The 20,474-nt window shown below is 40.7% G+C and overlaps 1 protein-coding gene across 1 annotated transcript; it reads right to left on the reverse strand.

The window, feature by feature from the left end:
* Positions 1–833: 833 nt before the first annotated feature.
* Positions 834–20,011, reverse strand: apobb.1 (apolipoprotein Bb, tandem duplicate 1). The gene is made up of 30 exons (XM_061707298.1): positions 19,963–20,011; positions 19,001–19,211; positions 18,616–18,648; positions 18,380–18,492; positions 18,124–18,269; positions 17,879–18,026; positions 17,620–17,772; positions 17,231–17,355; positions 17,024–17,109; positions 16,243–16,687; positions 16,025–16,139; positions 15,175–15,321; positions 14,860–15,071; positions 14,582–14,777; positions 14,306–14,485; positions 14,016–14,219; positions 13,732–13,899; positions 13,435–13,640; positions 13,169–13,351; positions 12,949–13,079; positions 12,644–12,854; positions 12,386–12,558; positions 9,679–9,839; positions 9,467–9,579; positions 9,008–9,381; positions 2,790–8,774; positions 2,597–2,708; positions 2,479–2,502; positions 2,145–2,331; positions 834–2,058 (listed from the first exon to the last, which is right to left on the reverse strand). Exons 2-30 carry the CDS (start codon positions 19,053–19,055, stop codon positions 1,063–1,065), a joined length of 11,382 nt encoding a protein of 3,793 aa, XP_061563282.1. The 5' UTR covers positions 19,056–19,211; positions 19,963–20,011; the 3' UTR covers positions 834–1,062.
* Between the last annotated feature and the right edge of the window lie 463 nt (positions 20,012–20,474).

Genomic DNA, 20,474 nt, shown 5'->3' on the forward strand with positions numbered 1-20,474 from the left:
TGAGTCAAAGATAGCCATCAATTAATCCTCAAAACAAAGTAACTTCTACCACCTCAACCCCCCACAAAATTGTACCATTCTTTTTCAACAGAGGTGAATGCATAGGACGTTAACAAGGCATTCAATAAATGTTAATCAGGGCCGCCAGAAAATTCTCCAGTCTGAACAGAGACTGGAGATAGAGATTCTTATCTAATGAGAGGGAGCTTTGGTGTTTGTGCTGTGCTACAAAGTTTTATTTTAACAACATACCCACCTTCAAGTGGAAGGTTTCATGGCCAATTTTCTTCAAACTGTCTAAAGACAGACTTTTGATTAAAGTTATTTTTGCCAGTCCAAAGGCAAAGTCCCCACGGTCTGTTAAAATGTGACTATGTTTTTCACTGGCAATTACTTTTGCTACATTCACAGACGGCTCACTTCATGCTGCATGCTACTTACATCTTGGTCAGGACGTCCTTGTTACAGAGATTTTCTAATCTAAATGGAGTTTTTTTCCTTTAAAATATTATAAAGATTAAATAAAATTAAAAACTTGTTAGTTCTGAATTTACTCATTCTAATCGGCTAATGAGTGAAGAAATCTATTTAGAAAATATTGATTAAGTTTCTAAATGTGCTGCTGTTCCCCCAGTGATTGCTGGGACAGGCTCACACTCCCCTGCAACCACAAGCAGGATGATAGAGGTACAGAGATTAATGGATGCTTTTCCATGTGCTTCATGCAAACTGATGTAACATCAATCAACTTTCTAGGGTAGTTAAAGTTCCTCACTTTTTTATGTATGTTTAAAGAAAAACATGCATAAAGCAATAAATCAGACACTCAAAGATTGTAATAACAGCTTTTATTTTTTGCTTTTCACACTTGGTCAGAAAGTATCAATACAACATTTCATTTTCAGTTTTAAACAGAACATCACAATTCAAGTGATACAAAAGTTGTTTCTGTGAAAGTCATTGTTATAAATATCGCTAGGATGTCCATGCTCTTTCTAGGCATGTGTCCTGAACAGGTGATAGTGTGTCATGTGAGCTTAGCTTTCTGTCTTTGAGAATCAATTAAAACTGGAGATAAAATGGAATATTAATCTCAACCTTTCCACCTGTAACTGTCATGTAGGCTCGCACTTCCTCTGGAGCTTGCTGCACGGATTCATAAAATGCATTATTGAACTGGTCTATTGCTCTGATGATGCCTTCCATGATGAACTCACACACTCTGTTGAACTGCTCCCTTCTGAAACTAAAGATCTGGTCAGCCATGTCCATAATAACTGTCACCAGTTCACGATACAACCTGTTGATACCCATGAACATTTCATCTAAGTAGTCCGAATTGATAGAGTCAACAAGCTCCTGGGTTTTCTCAAAATAAGCCTCTAGGTTGTAACCTATACTTTCTAGATAGTTGTCAAACCTATCCCCACTTGTCACACGGCCCACCACTTCATCAAAGATGTTTCTGACAGCTGTTTTGACCTGATTGATGATTTGCTCTCCAGTCATTACTTCACCATCTAACATCTGTATTTTAGCATTGCTTATTATCTCTGCAAAATATCTGTAATACACCTCCATGTTCTCATCGATAGTCTGGATCGTTATATCCAGCATGTGAGCAATGCTTCCGCCTCGCCTTGTGTCCAGGAGATCAGGGATGGTGAGCATCTCATTGGACCAAGGGACTATGAAGAGGGTCTCCCTCAAAACCTTGAGGAAAGCATCAAGGAAGGACAGGAAAGTTTTCTGATACCTGCCAATTGTGCTCCTAAAGAAAATGGACAACTGGCTCAATTGAGTATCATAGTTGATTGCATCGTCATAGACTTCTCTGATGTGATCAAAAACTGAGTCCTTCAGCATCTCCATACTGCTTGTGATGTGGTGCTTGTCAGCAAATGCTGTGATTGTAGAGATAATAGAGGGGAGTCTTTCCTTAAGCTCAGTGAACATTCCCTCAGGGGCTTCCATGTCGTAAACAATCTGCAGGTTGGCCTTATCAGCATCCTTGGATGTTCTGATGACCAAAATGTCAACATCTGCATCTGGGGTAGACTAAATAAAGGACAGATGTTATTTTAGACATGTTTTGATTTTAGAATTTAATTTCCCATTTTACTAAAAAGGTTAATGATACTCACAGGATAACGGCCAAAGACTCTTGCATTCATCTGGAATGGGACTTTACCACTGAATTGATAGCCAAGGAAGCCAGCTGAAGGAGAAGATACTGAAGCGCTGATAGCATCTCTGAGTGAAGCATAGCGAAGGTTCATATCGGTGAAAGTCGGACTGGTGATATCCACGTTCAGGGTATGGCGAGAGACACTAGAGGAGAAAGAGAGCATTTCAAATTAAAACCAGCCAGGTGAGAATGTGGGAAGTTCATGTCAGTTCCCCAGCAAAAATGCTGGGACCTCACATGGGTCAGGTGAGACGTGTAAAAGTGTAAATGAAATATTAGAGAATATTTACCTTTCATCAGCCTGGCGCTTTATCCTAAAGTGTCAGAGGAAAAATTGTTAATTACTTGAAACTTTCATAGTAGTTACCTTGATTATATTATTACATTATAACGTGGTGAGAATATTACCTTAAAGATTGAGCAATGATGTGGTTGACATCCATGGTCAGGTCAGCATGGGTCAGAGCAAGCTTGCTAACCATGTTCAGAAGGTCATTCTCAAAGTTTGCAGTGGTAGAAGCTATTGGAAGAAAAAACAATTTGAAGTTTAACAGTTTTCAGGATGAGAATACAATAAATATGTTAATTTTCATTAACTCACCATCTAGGACGTACTCCAAGACCACAATAGGAGAGGTTGCAGAGGACGTAAAAACAACCCTGAATACTGGAGCATTGCCTTCCACTTCATATTCCATATTGGTGGTATACAGTGGGCTAATAAACTTGGTGTTAATAGAGATCTTCTGCTTGGAAGTTGCCACCTCAGCAACAATCTTCTCCAAGAAACGTAAGTCACCCAAGTCGCTCGGCTGGTTCATGTCAATCTCAATGTCAGCTGTCAATGACGAGAATGGTGTAAAGTCAACTAGAGCACTGGCACGATGTTTCCCCTTGGTGTTGACGATGAAGAACATGTTTGCCTCGTTGTTGACAGTATGCTTCAGCTCTGCATACACACGGCCCATGTTGGCTTCAGCAGCCAGATTGCTGTTCACATCCATGTTTAAGACTTTGGTTGTTCCATGATGAAACTTGGCATCAGCAATAAGTTTGGAAGTAGCACGGAGGCCGTCTTTGTTTAGGTACAGATTAGCGTCATTGTCCAGGACTCCCAAAACCAGATTCTTTTCAAACACTCTGCCATCCACGTTTGACTTGATAGATGACTCCATAGAAACGTACTCAAAAGTTCCTTCCAGCTTCAGACTGTGGTCTGCTTCTGCCTTTCCAGTAGCATTAATCATAGGGATGATGACATCACCCTTCATCTTCAAGGTGGAGAGAAGATTTGGTTTGGAGTTTATAACTGCAACCAGATTTTGGCTTCCATCCAAGTTTAGGATAGGCAGGTTAATCTTTGCAGTTGTTTCCACAGAGACTGCAGTTTCAAAAGTGTCAGCGCTTATGCTCACGGTGCTGTCATGATTGCCTTCAATGTGTTGATTTTCAAGGGACAAGGAGTTGGCCATCTTAATTCCTCTCTTGGTGGTCATTCTGGTGGTGCCATCAAGTTTGGCTTTCAGACTCTCAAACACGGATGCAGTGGTGGCAGCCAGACGGAACACAAGATCATCTTCAGCTGATAGTTCAGTGTTGGCATTCAGATTAATAATGGCAGACTTGAAAGACAGGTCTGTGATCATGTTACCCAAGGAGGGAATGCGAATTAGACCCATTGCATCAATAAGTGGGGGAGCCATGCTTTTCTTGTAAACCATCTTGGCATTGACACCAACAGCCTGCTCAGTGGTCGTCAAAATGTTCTGCATTCCAGTTGCCTCATACAAGTTCAGATCTGTGATAGCTGGACTACGGAAGACGATTAAAGGCAAGTCGATTTCAGGAATGCTGATAGGGTATCTCAAGAAGTCCAGATTGGCTTCACCATCCATGGCAACGAAGATGCCAGCTTCTTTTGCATTGTTGTCCAGAGTAAGGCTTGAGAATATTTTGTACTGATTTAGGCGAACCAGGAAGACTGTGTTAATCTTTTGGCTGTCACGATTGAGGTTGACCAAGTAATCATTCTGCAGGTTTACCTTAGCAGTTAGAGATCTAAAAATGTTGACCCTGGCATTTCCTTTGTTTTGGAATTCAAAGACAAACTCAACAGGACGGATTACGAAGTTGAAAGCATTGGAAATTATGCTGCTGTCTCCACCGTTAAGTTCTGTCTCATGTTTTGCTTTCAGATCAATCTTCATTTCATGAAAGCTGGCAAGTCCAGTTGCTTCAAAGACACTGTTCTTGATGATTGGTGCCTCTGCCTTATTGCTGACATTGAACTTGAAGTAGCTTAGGGTGCCAAATTCAGCTGCTATGAGATGCCTCATTTTTAAGATATTCGAATCTGTGTCACCAGTGAAAGACAGGATAGTGGTGCTGGGACTGATTGACAAATTGAGGTTGCTATTGTGTTTTCCATTATGATCATTCAAATTTCCAGTGCCAGAATTGTCTCCTGTTAAAGAGAGGGTGAAGCCATTTTGTTGAACAAGGGATTTCAGAGTTACAGTAACGTCACTTTGGAGATCAGCAATGGGAATGTTCACCACATGATTGTAATTTGTCTCAATATTGCCAGTCATTCCCTGTTCCACAGCTATAAAGGCTGTGTTAAGGAAATTGGCTGTGTAAGGTGCAGTAGTAACCTTAACTGTGGTTTTTGCTTGGGCCTGAGCTGATTTGCCATAAAGAGTCACAGATGCCTGATGTTCAACTCCAAGAGCAACATGGCTGAACTTTATACTCTCTGCAAGGACAACACGTTTCATTTTTGGGATTGCAAAGCGAACGTTGGAGTCAAGCTTGTAATTTAGTATATCCAAACTTGGAGATTTGCCCTGGGAAGTGAATAATCCAGTGAACAGGGGTGTTATTTTAGTCTCAGTGGAGTTTTGGATTTCAGCAGAAGTCTTGACGGTGTAGATGGGAGTCTGGAATCTGATCTCACCATGGAGTTTACCAAAGCATGGGACCATGATCTCACTTGGAATGGCTGGTAGCTTGATCTCAGGAACCTCAAGAGACTGGACAAGTTTTTCAATGGGCACTTTAGGGATGGTAGGGATAGTAATCTCTGAAAGAGTTATTTGTGGCAATGTGATGTCAGGTAGGGTAGGAAGGTAGTTCAAACTTAGTTCTCCATAGATTGCTTCCACATCTATCATTTTGACCTCATAGTTTACAATGAAATCAATGAGTTCGATTATTATCTTTTTGATATTCTCACAAGAAACTGTGGTAGCTGGCATGGTGTAGATGCCCATAATCGTGAACTCAGGGATGTCAAGCTGCTCTGGGATTTCAAACCGTTTCAGCATATTCATGCTAAACGTTGTGGATGGCACAGCAAGATCAGTCAGAGGAATGGTGAATGATGGCAAATTGATTTCAGCTTTCTTCAGTTCAGAAAGGAACACATTAATGATCTGCTCAATCTCACTGATGATCTTCTGGTCATCTAACACAAACTTAAACATCTCAAACAGGTCAGTGACCACGTGAGTTAAGGTGGTAATAAAGTCTGTGTATAAATCTCTCATTAAGCGCAGAATCACAGAAAGTTCTACTTTGACATCCATATTTCTGACTTCATTTTTTATGTATTCTGCATATGTCTTAAGGGGATCACACACAAACTGTTCAGTGAATTCCTTTGCTGATTTAATCATTTCTGCAACTTTGATTTCTCTCACGTGTTCCACGAACCCTCGAATAAAGGATAAGAGCGTATTGACAAATTCTCGCGTTGCCTCAAGTTTCTGGGGAATTTCAAGAGTTCTGATCATCTCATTCACATAGGTTGTGTACTCAGCAATAATCTGATTTGCATGATCCACAAAGCTATTGTAATCCAGAGACCTCAGTTTTTGAACAGTAATTTCAATATATTTGTTCAGCTCTTCAATGATTTCTTTAACCTCTGTCGTTTTCAAGTAGTTGATGGTATCCTGGAAAATTTGCATACATTTGGTAGGAATGTTTGCATCTTTCACCCCTTTAGCTACAGCCTTGATAGTTTCCTCAATCCTGAGTTGCTTAATGAGTTCCACAACTTTTTCCAAGAAATTCTGCACCTTTAACTGCAAAAGCAACTCTTTCATCTTTGCGCTAAGTGCGTTGATCTTGCTAGTGATGTCGTAGTCCCTAATTACTTCCTGAATGATAAAGGTTATATAACCGATAATTTCTGCGGGAATTTCCCTCAGTATCAGTTCATTGAACGAGCTTAAGCGGCTGAAAATGAAGGTCTTCAGCTCAGCCAAAAATTCGGCCAGGTCAGCATTCTCAACGGCATCTCTGACTTCAGTGAGAAATGTGTTTACTTTATCCTTGATCTCATACCTGCTCTCAATATCATGCAGGAATGAAATGCTGCTGTCCTTTAGCACTTCCAGGTGAATCTCATTGATAATTTCTGTTATGAGGTCAATCGTATGCACAAGGATAGCCTTGATGTCATAATTTTCAACAATGGTATTGAACAGTTCCTGCATCTCCAAAATGAAGGTTTCGGGCAAGATTCCACTTACAGTAGCATCCTGGACTGTATCCACAACACGTTCGATGAATAATGCGAATACATGCACCACTCCCAGAATATCATTCTTCAGGTTTGTCAATAATGTTTCCACGTCACTGAAATACTGCATTAGTTGATTTATCTCGCGTTCTATGTCAATTTGGTCAACAAAGTCAATTATGTGCTGGGGAAGAGCCTCAAGCCTAGCCCTCACCTCCTCGTTGTTGAGGAAACCTTGTAGTGCTTCTGCCACACGCACTGCAAATTCCTTGATGCTTTCCAAGAAGACAGGCAGATTTCTGATCAGAGGGAGCTGAATTATGTGGCTCTCTGTATTCTTGTCATACTTGAGGAAGCCAGAAATGGTGAACTCCTGATTGTCATTGGAGGCTGTGTTAATGACATTTGTGAGGATGGTGCCAGATACCTCTGCTCCAATTCTTTCAGCCGTGTTGTAAATCTCCATGCCTTGATTAAAGACATGCTCGTTCATTTTAGACTTAATTTTAAAACTGGTCTTCTGCTCTTGGAGTGACAGAACAGTATCCATCTTGTTGTCATATGTGGTTTCAAAGGACAAGCCATTGTCCAGCATCTGGTTCAAGGAAGCTCTGCATTCATGTGAGCTGGCGAAAGCCAGGGGTTGTGCTCTGAGGAGCAACTTTCCATAAAGTTGTGCAGTGTGCTTTCCATACAACATCATTTCTCCATCAGCATTGAACAGGGAATCAAGGTTGAAATCAAAAGGAACAATGCTGCAACGGATGGTGTGGTCAAAGCGCATGGAGCGTGAGTTGAAGCGGGCATCATTGGTGAACTTGGCAGCCAGGCCAATAATCTCGAGCTCGGTATTGTGGCTCATGTGAGAACCAAAGAGTTTTCCAGTGGTGCTACACTTTGCATTTGCACTCAAATCAGCAGAGTTAATCTGATAGGTGTGCTTAATCTCTTCATTTGCATAGACAGCTTTCAGGCTTCCAGTAAGGTCTATCTTGTAAAGGTCTGACTGGAGCTGTGCCTCATTAATAAAGTTGGCACCCAGCAGTTTCAGGTCATTGTTCACATTAGCAGAAGCACTGTATGGTTTTAGGTTAAAGGTGATATCATGAGTGTAAGAGGCATACTCACTTGCACTGGCTTCAGCCTTTGAGATAAAGTCAAGGCTATAGAGGGTTACTGTTAGAGAGTTGTCATTATCAACTTTGAGATCATGCATTGCAGCCTTGTTGATAATTGATAGAGTAGCACTTGATGCATCAAGACCAGCTTTAAAGGTGTTTTCCATAGACAGGGGGCTGTGGATGGTAGTTGTTCCACTTGTGGTCAAACCTTGCTTGTTGAGTGTCAGAATAGCTTTGTGCAGCGCCTCATTCTCAAGAAGCTTCACATTGGCGTCATAGTTCACAGCCAAACCAGCAGAGTCAAGAGAAGCAGTGAGAAGAGAGTAGATGCGGTTTTCAGCATAGTCTCCATTTGTCTCCAACCTGATGATGAATTCACCAGCATCAGCAGAGGCTTCAGCTTGGTTCCGGATGGTCATACCACGAACAATGTCACTTGCATCACATTTCACTGTCAACTTGTTGTCTTTGAAGGAAAGCTCAGCGTCATGGGTGAAGATGCCGTCAAAGGCATTGGAGTTAGACACAACAGATAATTCACCATTGGAAAGTTCTGCTGTAATTATGTTCTGGCCGTTGACTGCTGTGGATTCAAACTTAACAGATGACTCAATCTTTGCTTCCGGTTGGAATGGGACGATGGTAAAAGACTGGCCTGAAGTGGTCTTGCCATAGATGGGTCCAGCTTTGAATGTTCCCTCAAAGTTGTGGTCACCGGATATTTCTACAGTATTGACTCCTGTCATGCCAGTGTGCTCTAGCACAATATTGAGACCAAGTGGGCTTGTGACGTCTAACTTGCTTACTGATTTCAAACTGATGCGGTCTGTCATGACTGCGTCCTCTGTAATTGTAATTCTTGCTTCAATAAATTTATGGCTCAAAGAGCTTCTCAAATGGGCCTTGAGGAAATCTATGGTGGACACCATTCCAGAGCCTAAATTCCAAACACAGGAGAAAAAAAATGATATAATTGATCATTTATAACTCAGCCGAGTGACTAGTTAACAGAAAATATTGAGACCTATATGAAATGCACAGCTGATCATTCAAGTGAAAACTGTAATAAAAAATGTTTTAAAACAAGAAAGCAAAACCTAATTTTAAACTAGTTAAAGATCACAATATAGAAAATGTAGTTTATCTTTAACAACCTTTACTATGTCATACCTTCAACTGCTACTGAGAAGATGTCAATCGGAGAAGTTCCTTTCACATCAAATCTAGTTGAGTAGCTTGGTGGTTCGACAACATCTTTACCAACAGCAATTGAGCCCTCCACATCGTACAGGTTGCTTGTCATCATTGTTGAAACCTCAGCCTTGCCGAAAAGAGGAATAGACAGAGTCAGCCTCTCGGGAACCACAAGCTTTGGGATGGGGATCTCCATAGGGGTGAGTTCAAATCCAAACTGGGGTAGAGACACCCTAGGAGTGGCCAGAACTGGTGGGAGGTTAAGCTGTTCTGTTGACTTTCCTCCAAAAAGCAGGGGGATAGCAAATGTGAAGTGATCATCGTTGAAATAATAGGCAGCCTTTGTGTTGCTGTGAAAAATACAGACATAAGATGTTAATGTGAAAAAAACAAATCAATTCAGTTAATTTCAACGGTCACCATGTTCACACTCACGTATTCAGGAAAAGTTTCTCCGGCAGAGAAATCTCAGGGATATCAGGAAGTCTGAAGTTCTGCATGTATGGAAGCATTTCAGCACCATACTTGTCCATGTAATTGTTCGCTGCCTAAAATATTTGTAAAAAAAAAAAAAAAAATCAGGCAGGGAGTTTTTTTATGTTTGTTTCATATTTTACTAAATCTTAATGACTGAAGAAAATACATACCTCCACAAACTTCTTGAAGATGTGACGGACTCTCATGTCTGTCTGCCCCACCTGCATGTCAAGAATCTCGTTGCCGTACCTCTCAATGAATTCAGCATTAGGCAGGGAGGTGGTCTTGGTTTCCACATCAGACTTGACCTGAATCTCAATTTTGCTGGCATCTGAAACAAGTGACAATATAATGAAAAAGAAACTTCTCTTTAGGCATTTCCTCTCAGGTTTGATAATTGGATAATCTTGCATTTTTCCCTATTTGTTTGTTACACAGATCAAAGCTGCTGTTGTTGACACCTAAAGCCCACACATAAATGCCAGTATTGAACACTGAATTGTCTGAACCACTGAGCCTTTATCACAAGCTTATAGTTTGTATTCTGGCGTGACTATTGTGACCTCAGTCAATTTTCTGGAAAAACATTTTTCATAATGTCTTTAAATGTCAAGTGATTGCTTAGTATGCAAAAAATGAACTACAATCCTCACAATTATGGAGCTAGAACAGTCTCATAATTCACAAATGCACAGGACAAGTTTTACAAATGCACAGACCGATTTGCAAATACACACACCGTTTCACACGTGCACAGAACAATTCACACGTGCGTAGGACAAGATATACAAATGTATTTTTGATGCACACACAAATATAACCTGATTTACAAATGTTTTTTTGTCTGTGAGCTGCGCTGGATTTGTGTGTGAGTTTTGAGACTCCCTTGACGTGACTAGATCCACAAAAGATTAATTTACCGAAATATCCGCAGTAAAGTCGGTATCAGTCGACTGATAACCGAAGAACCTCTGTATCCAGCTCAGATGTTTGATGATCGGTGGACTAAACCCCGACCAGCATCATCACCGCTGCATCTTCCCATGAGCATGACTCTGCACCGGGAATGTGTTGATCTGCCACTGCTGTTTTGACACATGTTTGTCTCTGTTTGGTGGCAATGTCACATCATAAATGTGAGGATAACAGCTGCTTGTTTCTGACCTCCACGTCTGGTCACTGGTCAGCTGGTGTATGACCGGGACCAGCGCCACTCGCGGCCAAAGCCAGAACGCAACCTGCAGTAATATTCACCCCCGTCAACAGGCTCTTTCTCCTGAAAGACACCTGTAGTTCAAATACAGAAATATCTCCGCTGTTTCTCATCATCAGTTGCTGCATCGGCAGGACTAGAGCCCTCCTTTTTTTTTTTTTTTTTTACCTTGTCTGCACACATATTATTGAATTATACCATGACGGTAGAAACCAAAAGTGTATATATGTGCATTATTACTATATGTAATATATACATATATATACGCACACATATGCGTACACATACATAAATATACCGTACACATACAAACCCAGTGTTTTTTTTTTTTTTTTTTTTGGGGGGGGGAGGGGGTGGGGGGGGGGGGTGACGACATCCGCTGCCAATCCAGGAAGCAGGAACACACGGAGACACACGTCAAGCACTGGAAATCTGCAACAAAAAAACCACAAACAAAGCACGAAACCGGCACGGAGCCAACCAAAACACGAACAGCAATCGACCTAAATCTTGAGATCTGATCGCAGTCTGAGCTAAGCTATCGCTACCGCTACCTAAACCCAAAAACTAGAGAGCCAGCATGCAGGTGAACAAGCCAGTGTGTATGTCTATGTGTGTGTGTGTGTATGTATATGATCATGCGTGTGTGTGTGTGTGTGTGTGTGTGTGTGTGTGTGTGTGTGTGTGTGTGTGTGTGCATGTGACTAAATGACTATATGTGTGTATGTGTGTGTGTGTGTGTGTGTGTGTGTGAAATAAACCAAACAAAGCTCCACCTGAAGTGTATCTATAGTGGGGGAGGGGGGGGAGCGACCCCGCCACCCGCGAGACCAGAGGCCGACAAGGAAGAGCCCGGAACCCAGGCCACCGGCAAACCCCACAGAGGGGAGAAGTAGGAGGGAGGCAACCCACCGCCTGCGAGGCCCCCCCCCCGCCCGGCGGCGGCCGAGGGGGCCCGCGGGCGGTGGACTAGAGCCCTCCTGACGGCTCTGGTTGAACAGCCCGACAAACCATCTCAGATCACGCTGTTTTATTTACCGAAATCACAAGAAAATAAGAACAGTGATCTCCTCTCCATCCTGTCTATTTATCTTTTATCTCCTGTTGGTGTTTATTTATCTTTATTCCACCAACTCGAAATATGAATCACTTTTCTAAGTGAACAGCGCTAACGCAGTTCAAACAGCAGGTGGATCCGCCCCTTTAATCTGATTGGTTGCAGATCCTTCCGTGTTAAAAAAAACCACATTTGTGGATCTAGTCACGTCAAGGGAGTCTCAAAACTCACACACAAATCCAGCGCAGCTCACAGACAAAAAAACATTTGTAAATCAGGTTATATTTGTGTGTGCATCAAAAATACATTTGTATATCTTGTCCTACGCACGTGTGAAACGGTGTGTGTATTTGCAAATCGGTCTGTGCATTTGTAAAACTTGTCCTCTGCATTTGTAAATCGGTCTGTGCATTTGTAAAACTTGTCCTGTGCACGTGTGAAACGGTGTGTGTATTTGGAAATCGGTCTGTGCATTTGTAAAACTTGTCCTGTGCATTTGTGAATTATGAGACTGTTCTAGCTCCATACACAATGGCATATTTTCTGTGCAAAACATGCTGATCAGATTTAAATAGGGAAAAAAGGGGGGATTGAGAAAAGACTTTACCATATTTCATTGAAATTTCCTGCTCAGAGGTGGCACCCATGATTTTGATATCACTCTCCAGTTCCAGTTCCAGTTCTTCATCATATTTCATGTTAGCTGTGATAGTAGCATCAGTGTCAATTGATGGCACCAAAAGCTGAATTTGCAGCATACCTTCCTTCATAGCCTTGAGACTGAAAGATGTACAAATTAGTCAGCATACTGTTGAATCATAAGGGCAACATTATTGCCATTGAGGGTTTATGAATGATTTATTACTTTGCACGGCCAATCAGGGAGAGCTGTGGGATATTCTTGTTCACAAAGTCAAGAGAGATGGAATGAGTTCCTTTGCCCCTGGTTCTTCCATCAACAACACCCAGCCTGAGCCCAGCCTCCACATCGTAGTCAGGGATTTGGATATCTGCTGTGATTACATTCTTCCTTCTGTTGTATTTCAAGACTGCTCTGGCTTCAGTGGATTCTGCACCTGTAGGTCACCAAATAATCAATCGAATCATTTTACACTGTATCAGCAAAACCTTTTAAATTTGTAATGAAGAATTGTCTATATCTCGTATTACCTTCAGCTTTCAGGATAAAGTTCAGTGTGTCAACCTTCTGCCGACCCTCATCTCCCTCCTTGAGAAGCTCATAGGCAACAGTGGCTGTGTACTCTGTGACTTCCCCAGTGGGGTGGAGCTCCACCGCAAATCTGAGTTGTTAATTAAGCACATAGTTCATTATCAAATAATTCTACTTGAGTAATAGCTATTTGTTTGTGGTTTAGAAAGCCTTACTGACTTGCTGTCACCAGTGAAGGGGAAGTAAGGAGCTGTCTCATGAGAGAAAGCATCCATGTATTGGAGAGCAGTGCAGAACTTCATTCCAGAAAAGGCTGGGGTACACTTGTTGACGTCAACTTTGTCCATCATCACGGGAGGGATAGTCATCATTTTTGATCCTGTCACTGCCACCAGGGTGTTTCTACAGTATCAAAGCACCTTTATATGTTTAAAAACTCATTTTAGAACAAAAGTAAAAAAAAAAATAAAAGTCAAGTGGCTTACGTAATTTTGATGAGCTTGGTAGGGTTTGTTGGAGCAGGGATGGTCAGCTTAACATGTTCCTGTCCCATGGAGATCTTAGCACTGATCCCACTCTCATGGTAAATGTTTGTGTGCATTTCCAATCCAGAGTTGACATATTCAGGGATGTGAGAGCCAACCTGAGTGACAAACTCAATTCCAGCGGATGGCATGAAGGTCATTGCGCTCTGTGTGGCAAGACAAGAAAACTATTAACACATATGTTGATGGAGTATTAAAAACCATAAGTGACATTTAAATGCACTTATGAAGAATTACCATGTCACGAGCGATCTGAAGTCCCCCTTTGAAACCTGGGGCGAAAGTGCCAGACAATGCAATCCTCAGAGGCACACCAGTGACAGTCGGCAGGAAGAATTCATTGTCCATGAAGATGTAGTGGGTAAAGATTGTGGTGTCAGGGTTAGTCATCAGTGACTTCATTATCTGTGGCAAATAAAGTCATACACAGAACATTTAAAGTATGAATAAGGAATTTCTTCATGAATATTTGGTTTTGCTTTTTGGGATGCAATTGAATTATTTTAAATACTTCAACTTACATCTCGTGGAAACATTTTGAACAGACTATTAATCATCATAGCAGCAGAGAAGGTCATCTCTTCAATGTCATTGGTCCTCAGATATCCCAGCTCATTTCCCAAGAGTCTCAGATAAACCATGGCCTCAGGAGACCCTGCAGCCTTCAGCTCCCTCACTAGTTTGTTGAGGTTGTCTCCAATCCCCTTCAACAGGCCCCGGGAAGCCTAAATACAAATGTGTATTATTTACCAGGCAATTACATAAATTTCATATTGTAATTAATGCATGCAAAGCAATATCCTGTTTGTACCTCTCTCCTCATCCGGTTCCTCTTCAGAGCAGGTACAATGTTCTGCAGGATCTCATTGACGGCATTTGGGATGTTGTCAGAGACAAAATACATCGTCTTCAGAGTAGTGTCGGGGAAGAATCCGTTCTCTCCAAACAGAGCATCAACTGTTGGCTCAAATCCCTTGCCGTCCATACCGATCTGCAAACATTTTCCCACAGTTAAACAGTACTGCTTGTAAAAAAATGAAAAAAAAGCCATAAAGCACAATTTTGTTAGTTAGCTCAAAATGTTTACCTCCAACATGTCAATCTCAAAGCCAAATGCCTTCAGAGTCATATCAAGCATGACCTCCTTGGGGAGGTAGCCTGCACCCTCAAAGATCATGTTGCCTTGCAAAGAGCCGATCTTGTAGTTGCGAGAATAACTGATGGGGTCCATGTTAAGCCCAATTTCATTAACATTGATGGCATTATAAATCATCTCTCTCAGGCTGTGTGAAAGAATAAAGGGACAGTTAAATCTACCTTGGTGATTCGGGAATCCATAGATCATCAAATCAAAATTTTTCTTACTCTTGGGTCTCAGGCTCAGTAGATGACAAAATGTTTTTGATGTGTGAGGCAATAAAGCTCTTGACTTGTAGGTCTTCTACACTGAACAAAACCTTAGATATCTGGGAGAGCTCATTTATTTGGGGGTCTTTCATAAGTACTAGGTATGCAGCGACGCGTTCTTGAACGGGCTTGCTGTTGTCCAAAAGCACCTGCATAAACACCTCTCTGTCCTGTAACCATGAGAATATGATAATAACACACTGAAATGTAGCATACAGTTGAATTACTGACAATAGACATCCAACAATCTCTCAGACTAATTGTTTGACCTACCTCTGCTGAGACTGGGATCTGCCTGTACACCTGGATGGCGGCCTGTTGCACAGTTTGGGAGGCAGCAGGTTGCTTCACACACTGGATGACAGCCTTTCTGAGTGCTGGACTAGCAGGAACCACAGCTGGAGCCATGTTTCCAATCACCTTAGATGAAAAGAAAACCACTACATTTAAAAATATGTAAAACAAACACATCAAAAAACCCAACAAAGATCTACGGAGCCCCTAAAGGGACACAGATTTTATTTTTTTTTTATATAATGAGTTTTAAGCGCGTGCGTGAAACCTTTACGCGCGCGCGTAAAATCTTTAAGTGAGCACGTAAAGTTGTTTACTTGCAAGCAAAGTGGTAATGTCCTTATAATGGAGTCCCAGATTAAAATATAGATCAGCTAAATCCTGTAATGTCATTTCCATTCATAAACAGAGCAGGGCGCAACTGGAGGGTCTCCTGTTCCAGCAAAACTCCCATGCACTTGTTTTTACGCGCTCACGTAGAACAACTTTTAGGCGCTCACTTATAAGTTTTGCGAGAGCACGTGAAACTTTTTAGGGAGTGCATAAACGTTTTACGTGCTCACGTAAACAACTTTACGTGCTCACTTAAAGGTTTTACGCGCGCGCTTAAAACTCATTATATATAAAAAAAAAAATCTGTGTCCCTTTAGGGGCTCAGTAAAGATCACTACTCTTGCTGAAATGTTTATTTTACATTGACAAATTTAGGGACTTACCAGTATGTTAGGGAATCAGATTTCATACAACTCAGACATTCATAACTCTGTATCAAAAATTCTCAATGTCTTTGCTTTTATTTCTAGTTTGTGTTGTGAAGTGAGATGCTTACCCTCAGTGTCATGAAAGTTTGATCCTTGTCTCCAGTACAGTCACCCAACTCTGCAGCCATGAATTCAGCAACAGAGTGAATCTCAGGAATCAGTTTTCCCTCAGCTTTGTAAAATCTGTAAAAAAAAAAAAGAAATATATATAAAAAAAACAAAACAACAACTCTGTATAGCTTATTTTACTGGAATACCAAGCATAAAACTGATCAACTTCACCTACCTCTTGACAACATTACTCAGAGCATACATGATGGGCTTGCTGGGCTTGTACTTGGCCATCTCAAGCATGTCATTGATCAGGAGGGCAGAAGGGTTGGACATGAGTCCCAGGGCGACAACAGTGGCATCGACCTCAAGGGAGGAGGTGTCGAAGGTCCTGAGGTTCTCCATGATAGCACTGGTGCACTCAGGGGTTCCACACTGGGCCAGAACCTGGATGGTCAGGAAGCGGGACAAGCCAACAGCCTCAGGGAGGGCACTGCTCAGGGTTTCGGTCTTCATTCCACGGGCCATGGAGACAAGTTTGTTGAACAGGTGGGCCCTCTTCTCGCCCTCGGTCTCTGGCAGAGTGTGCAGTTCTCTCATGAGAGTCAGAGCTGCTTCTTTATCCTGCACGGCACTCTTGTCATCGACAGCTTCCATGTGAAGGTCCTTCGCGTTGTCATCTTTACACATAAATAACATAATTGTGATGAGCAAGCACTGATGTTTGTAACTATTCTAACTAACAAAATAGTACAAAAACAAAATTTCAAAATATTCAAAATACTGTATATACAAATAATTCTGCTGTATCGTTCTGTTGATGTCCTTTGAAGAATATCTTCCTTATTTCATCAAGGTCATGAGAAAGCAGATTTTTTTGATGTTGATATTACCACAAAAGATCCCTATCTCTACCTCTGAAAACTAAAAACAGTTAGGATACTAGAATATCTTATCTGTTTTTAGAAAATCTCGTCAAATAGATTGAGATAATGAAAATTCAGCAATGTGCTTACTGTGGTCAAAGACTCTGTCATTGTGAGGGGAAACCTCAACCAGGGTCAGCCCCTGCTTTCCAACATTGGTAACTCCATATTTCCCTCTGTAGGATGAGCACAAGGTAAACAAAATTATATAATGAGAGAGACGTTGTGCAATATTAGTCTGTACAGCACACTTATATAACAGGCAGTCTGCAGAGTCTGACGCAAGGTTAAACTTACTTGTGGGAGAAGGGGATGAGGATGTGGTCTTCTGTGCAGGAACCCGAGGTCATATGTTTTTTCTCATTGTCAAATTTGTAGTTGCAGGTTTGGGAGCTTCTGATCAATTTAGAAAGAGGATAGTTCTGAAAAACAGACATATATATATTAACCTTGGGGACTATTGGAAGTTATTTAGGGACATTTTTTATGTGCATTTTCACCATAAAGTACACTCAAATACAACTTTTATACAGATAATGACTTCAAAGTACAGGAGAGATGGCTATTATGATTCTAAATATGTCATTATGATTGATTAAAAAAAATACAAAATTTGAGGATATAAACTTTGATTTGTTTTTGAAAGTTTCATGCAAGCATCTAACATCCTGACTTTAATATCTTACCATGCCAGTGATAAGTGCCAGGGGACTGGTGTGATCTCTCATGGGCACAAATTTGTCGCATGTGGACAGATCCCTGCTCACGTTGATGTCAGTTGCAATGTCCTCTCTGGCATTGACGGTGTATGAGGTCCTGCACTTGCCGTGGATCGTGGGCTGAAAAAAAAACGATAGGGAGACACAAAGAAAGCAAATACGCATTTTCGTAAATATAAAGTAAGGATTCTGCATGGACTTTATTTGGTCTGTGCTTTCATTGTACCATGTTTTTGATCTTGTCTTCTTCCAGAAGAGGCACAGCCAGGGCAGAGATGATACCCCTCTTGAAGTTCAGGATAGTTGTTGACTCTCCTTCCTCAGGGTACAGTTTCACATCATACTCGCCTTCAATCACAACCTTCAGGGGATACCTGAAAATAAATGTACAGCATGCGCATTGGTTTTCACGTGCTCATCAAAGAAGAAGTTATATTTCTAACATTGTGGAGAGTTCATGCAGTACCCTACCTTTCCATTTCAGCTGCAAAGGCATCAGAGGTGGGTGCAGGGTCGAAGACAGGGTTTCCCTCTGCGTCCATGTCCACCACCTCGCTCAGCCTGCAGTCAGTGGTCCGGATGATGAAACTGCATGTCTGAGGCACTTCAATTTCAACCTGTGTTACAGGGTAAATATTTATTTTTTCTTCCGTATATACAGTAGTCTACAAGAAACATGAGTTAGCAGAACAAAAGCTAAAGATCCCTGTGAAGTCAAATGTCAAACCTTGCAGGTGGCTTTGGGTCCATTCTTAAGCTGCGAGGCTCCGTTGATGGCATTTAAAGATTCAGCTTCATACAGGTATTCATACTTGTGCAGGGTTTTGTACCGTTGAGCCACTAAAAGTTAGAGGAAAATCAACATTTAATAATCCTTTAATCAAGTCTGTAAAATTAGCATTGGCTCAATACCAACACATATGTGAAGCTTGTGAAGATGAGCGATGTAAAAGATAAACTTACGCAAACAGGTTGGATGGTCGTCATTTTGGGCAACTGTTTAAAAAGAATCAGATTGTTTTATCTTTTTTAAAATAATAATTCAAACAAATGTTGAATGTTGAATAAAATAAAATGCCCTAAAATCAGCTCAAATATAGGTTTAAAACAGTTAATTTTATAATCCAAACAGTCTTTGTTACTATATTATACAATTTTAAAGCCTTGTAAAAAAAAAGAGTAAAAGAGTTTAGTGTTGACAATTATAGGAATACTGTTTAAATTTGGCTACACATAGTCAAAATGCACACATTGAATAGATAAATGAATAAAGAAAACCTTTAAAGAATTTTTTACAATCATAAAATTGTTGAAAACTGTCATGTAAATGCTGTTAAGTTCCACTCACAAGCCAAGGCAGACGTGCTGAGAAGCAGCAAAAGGCCAAGCTTTAAGTCCCCCATGATGGGTTCCTTGAAGCTCTCTCCCTTGAGGTTGGCGAGTACTCAGATGAGACTGATGCCTCGGCCTAAGTTTGACTATTTTATACCCTCAGCTGGACTCTGTAAGAGTGGGGGGCCCAGACAGTGCTTTGCAGGCTCAAAGTCCAGTGCACCTTCCTGTGTGGAGGGACAAAGGCAAAGGTTTTGGAAAGATACTCACGAATCAAAGCCTAGGGGCAAAACTGATAAATTTTCCTTAAAGGATTTTTTTTGGTTTTAACTGGATTGGATTTGCACAGAAATTGGATTTGGAAGATCATCATTTAAATTTAAGAACTTTAAAGGTCACCATTATCAGGTTACCCTACATTACTTCTAGATGTATATTAAACACAGATGCCTGGTCAGCATTAATGCATGCAATGATTTTACCCTTTACAGTTAAATCTATGAAAGCTCAAGCTGATTAAAGCATTTATTCACAATAATATATATCAGGTCACAGACAGACACTCATCAGTGAAGACTGAGTGATCAGTGTGTGATTCCAACACAAAGTCCCTCTACTTTACATGAGAAAATGATAAACTTATCTCTCTTGATAATACTGACCTAAAGACAAACCAGACAAACCAGCAAAGACAAATCCTTACAGCAGCATTTCTCCTATTATGTAATGTGCAACTGGTCCTTTAGTATTAGTTTGGTCATTTTTTTTTATTCACTTTTACACTAATCTGTATCTATAAATGCACCATTGTTAACCACAAGACTGTTTTTTTGTCTTTGTTGTGAGTTTAACATTCTAATCACATTTAGAAACATTTATAAACGATAGACTCGTAAACATTATGCAATTATAATTTACTTTAAAAAATATGGCGTTGGTAATCTGTTTAACAAAAGTAATCAGAGTTGTAGTACTTACACGGTTGCACCTGCAAATAGCGTTGTTGTGCTTCCACTGCCCTAAATGAGTATTGGAAACATTTGTCAAAAGTTTTTTTGGGGGAAAGGAGATGAACTTTGATCAACAAAGATTCAAAGGTCTATGCAAAGTTTGATTTGCTGTTTGAATTGGGACTCTGGTTCAGTTTGTGCCAGGAACAGCACATCCTGAATAAACAGCAATAACCTTGGAATGCTTTAAGTCGTCTATTTGTTAGCCTTTTCTTGATAAATATTTCTTGTTGCAATTCGAAATTTGACAGATTATGCAATTCATTAGATGTATTTCTCTCTTCTTTTGACAAAAACATATATTTTAATAGTTGTGTAATGGTCTGTTACGTTCCGGCTGATGTTGTGAAAGTGTTCTTTGTACCAATAGTATTTACACTGACCGGGTCTTAAAACAACATTTTTTGAGTTGACACTGTCAAATGTTAGTATAAATTTCTAGATACAGGGGTTTTTTTTTTTTACAATAAACTATATCAT

The sequence above is a fragment of the Cololabis saira genome, chromosome 18 (assembly GCF_033807715.1).
Source record: "Cololabis saira isolate AMF1-May2022 chromosome 18, fColSai1.1, whole genome shotgun sequence".
Classification (NCBI taxonomy): domain Eukaryota; kingdom Metazoa; phylum Chordata; class Actinopteri; order Beloniformes; family Belonidae; genus Cololabis; species Cololabis saira.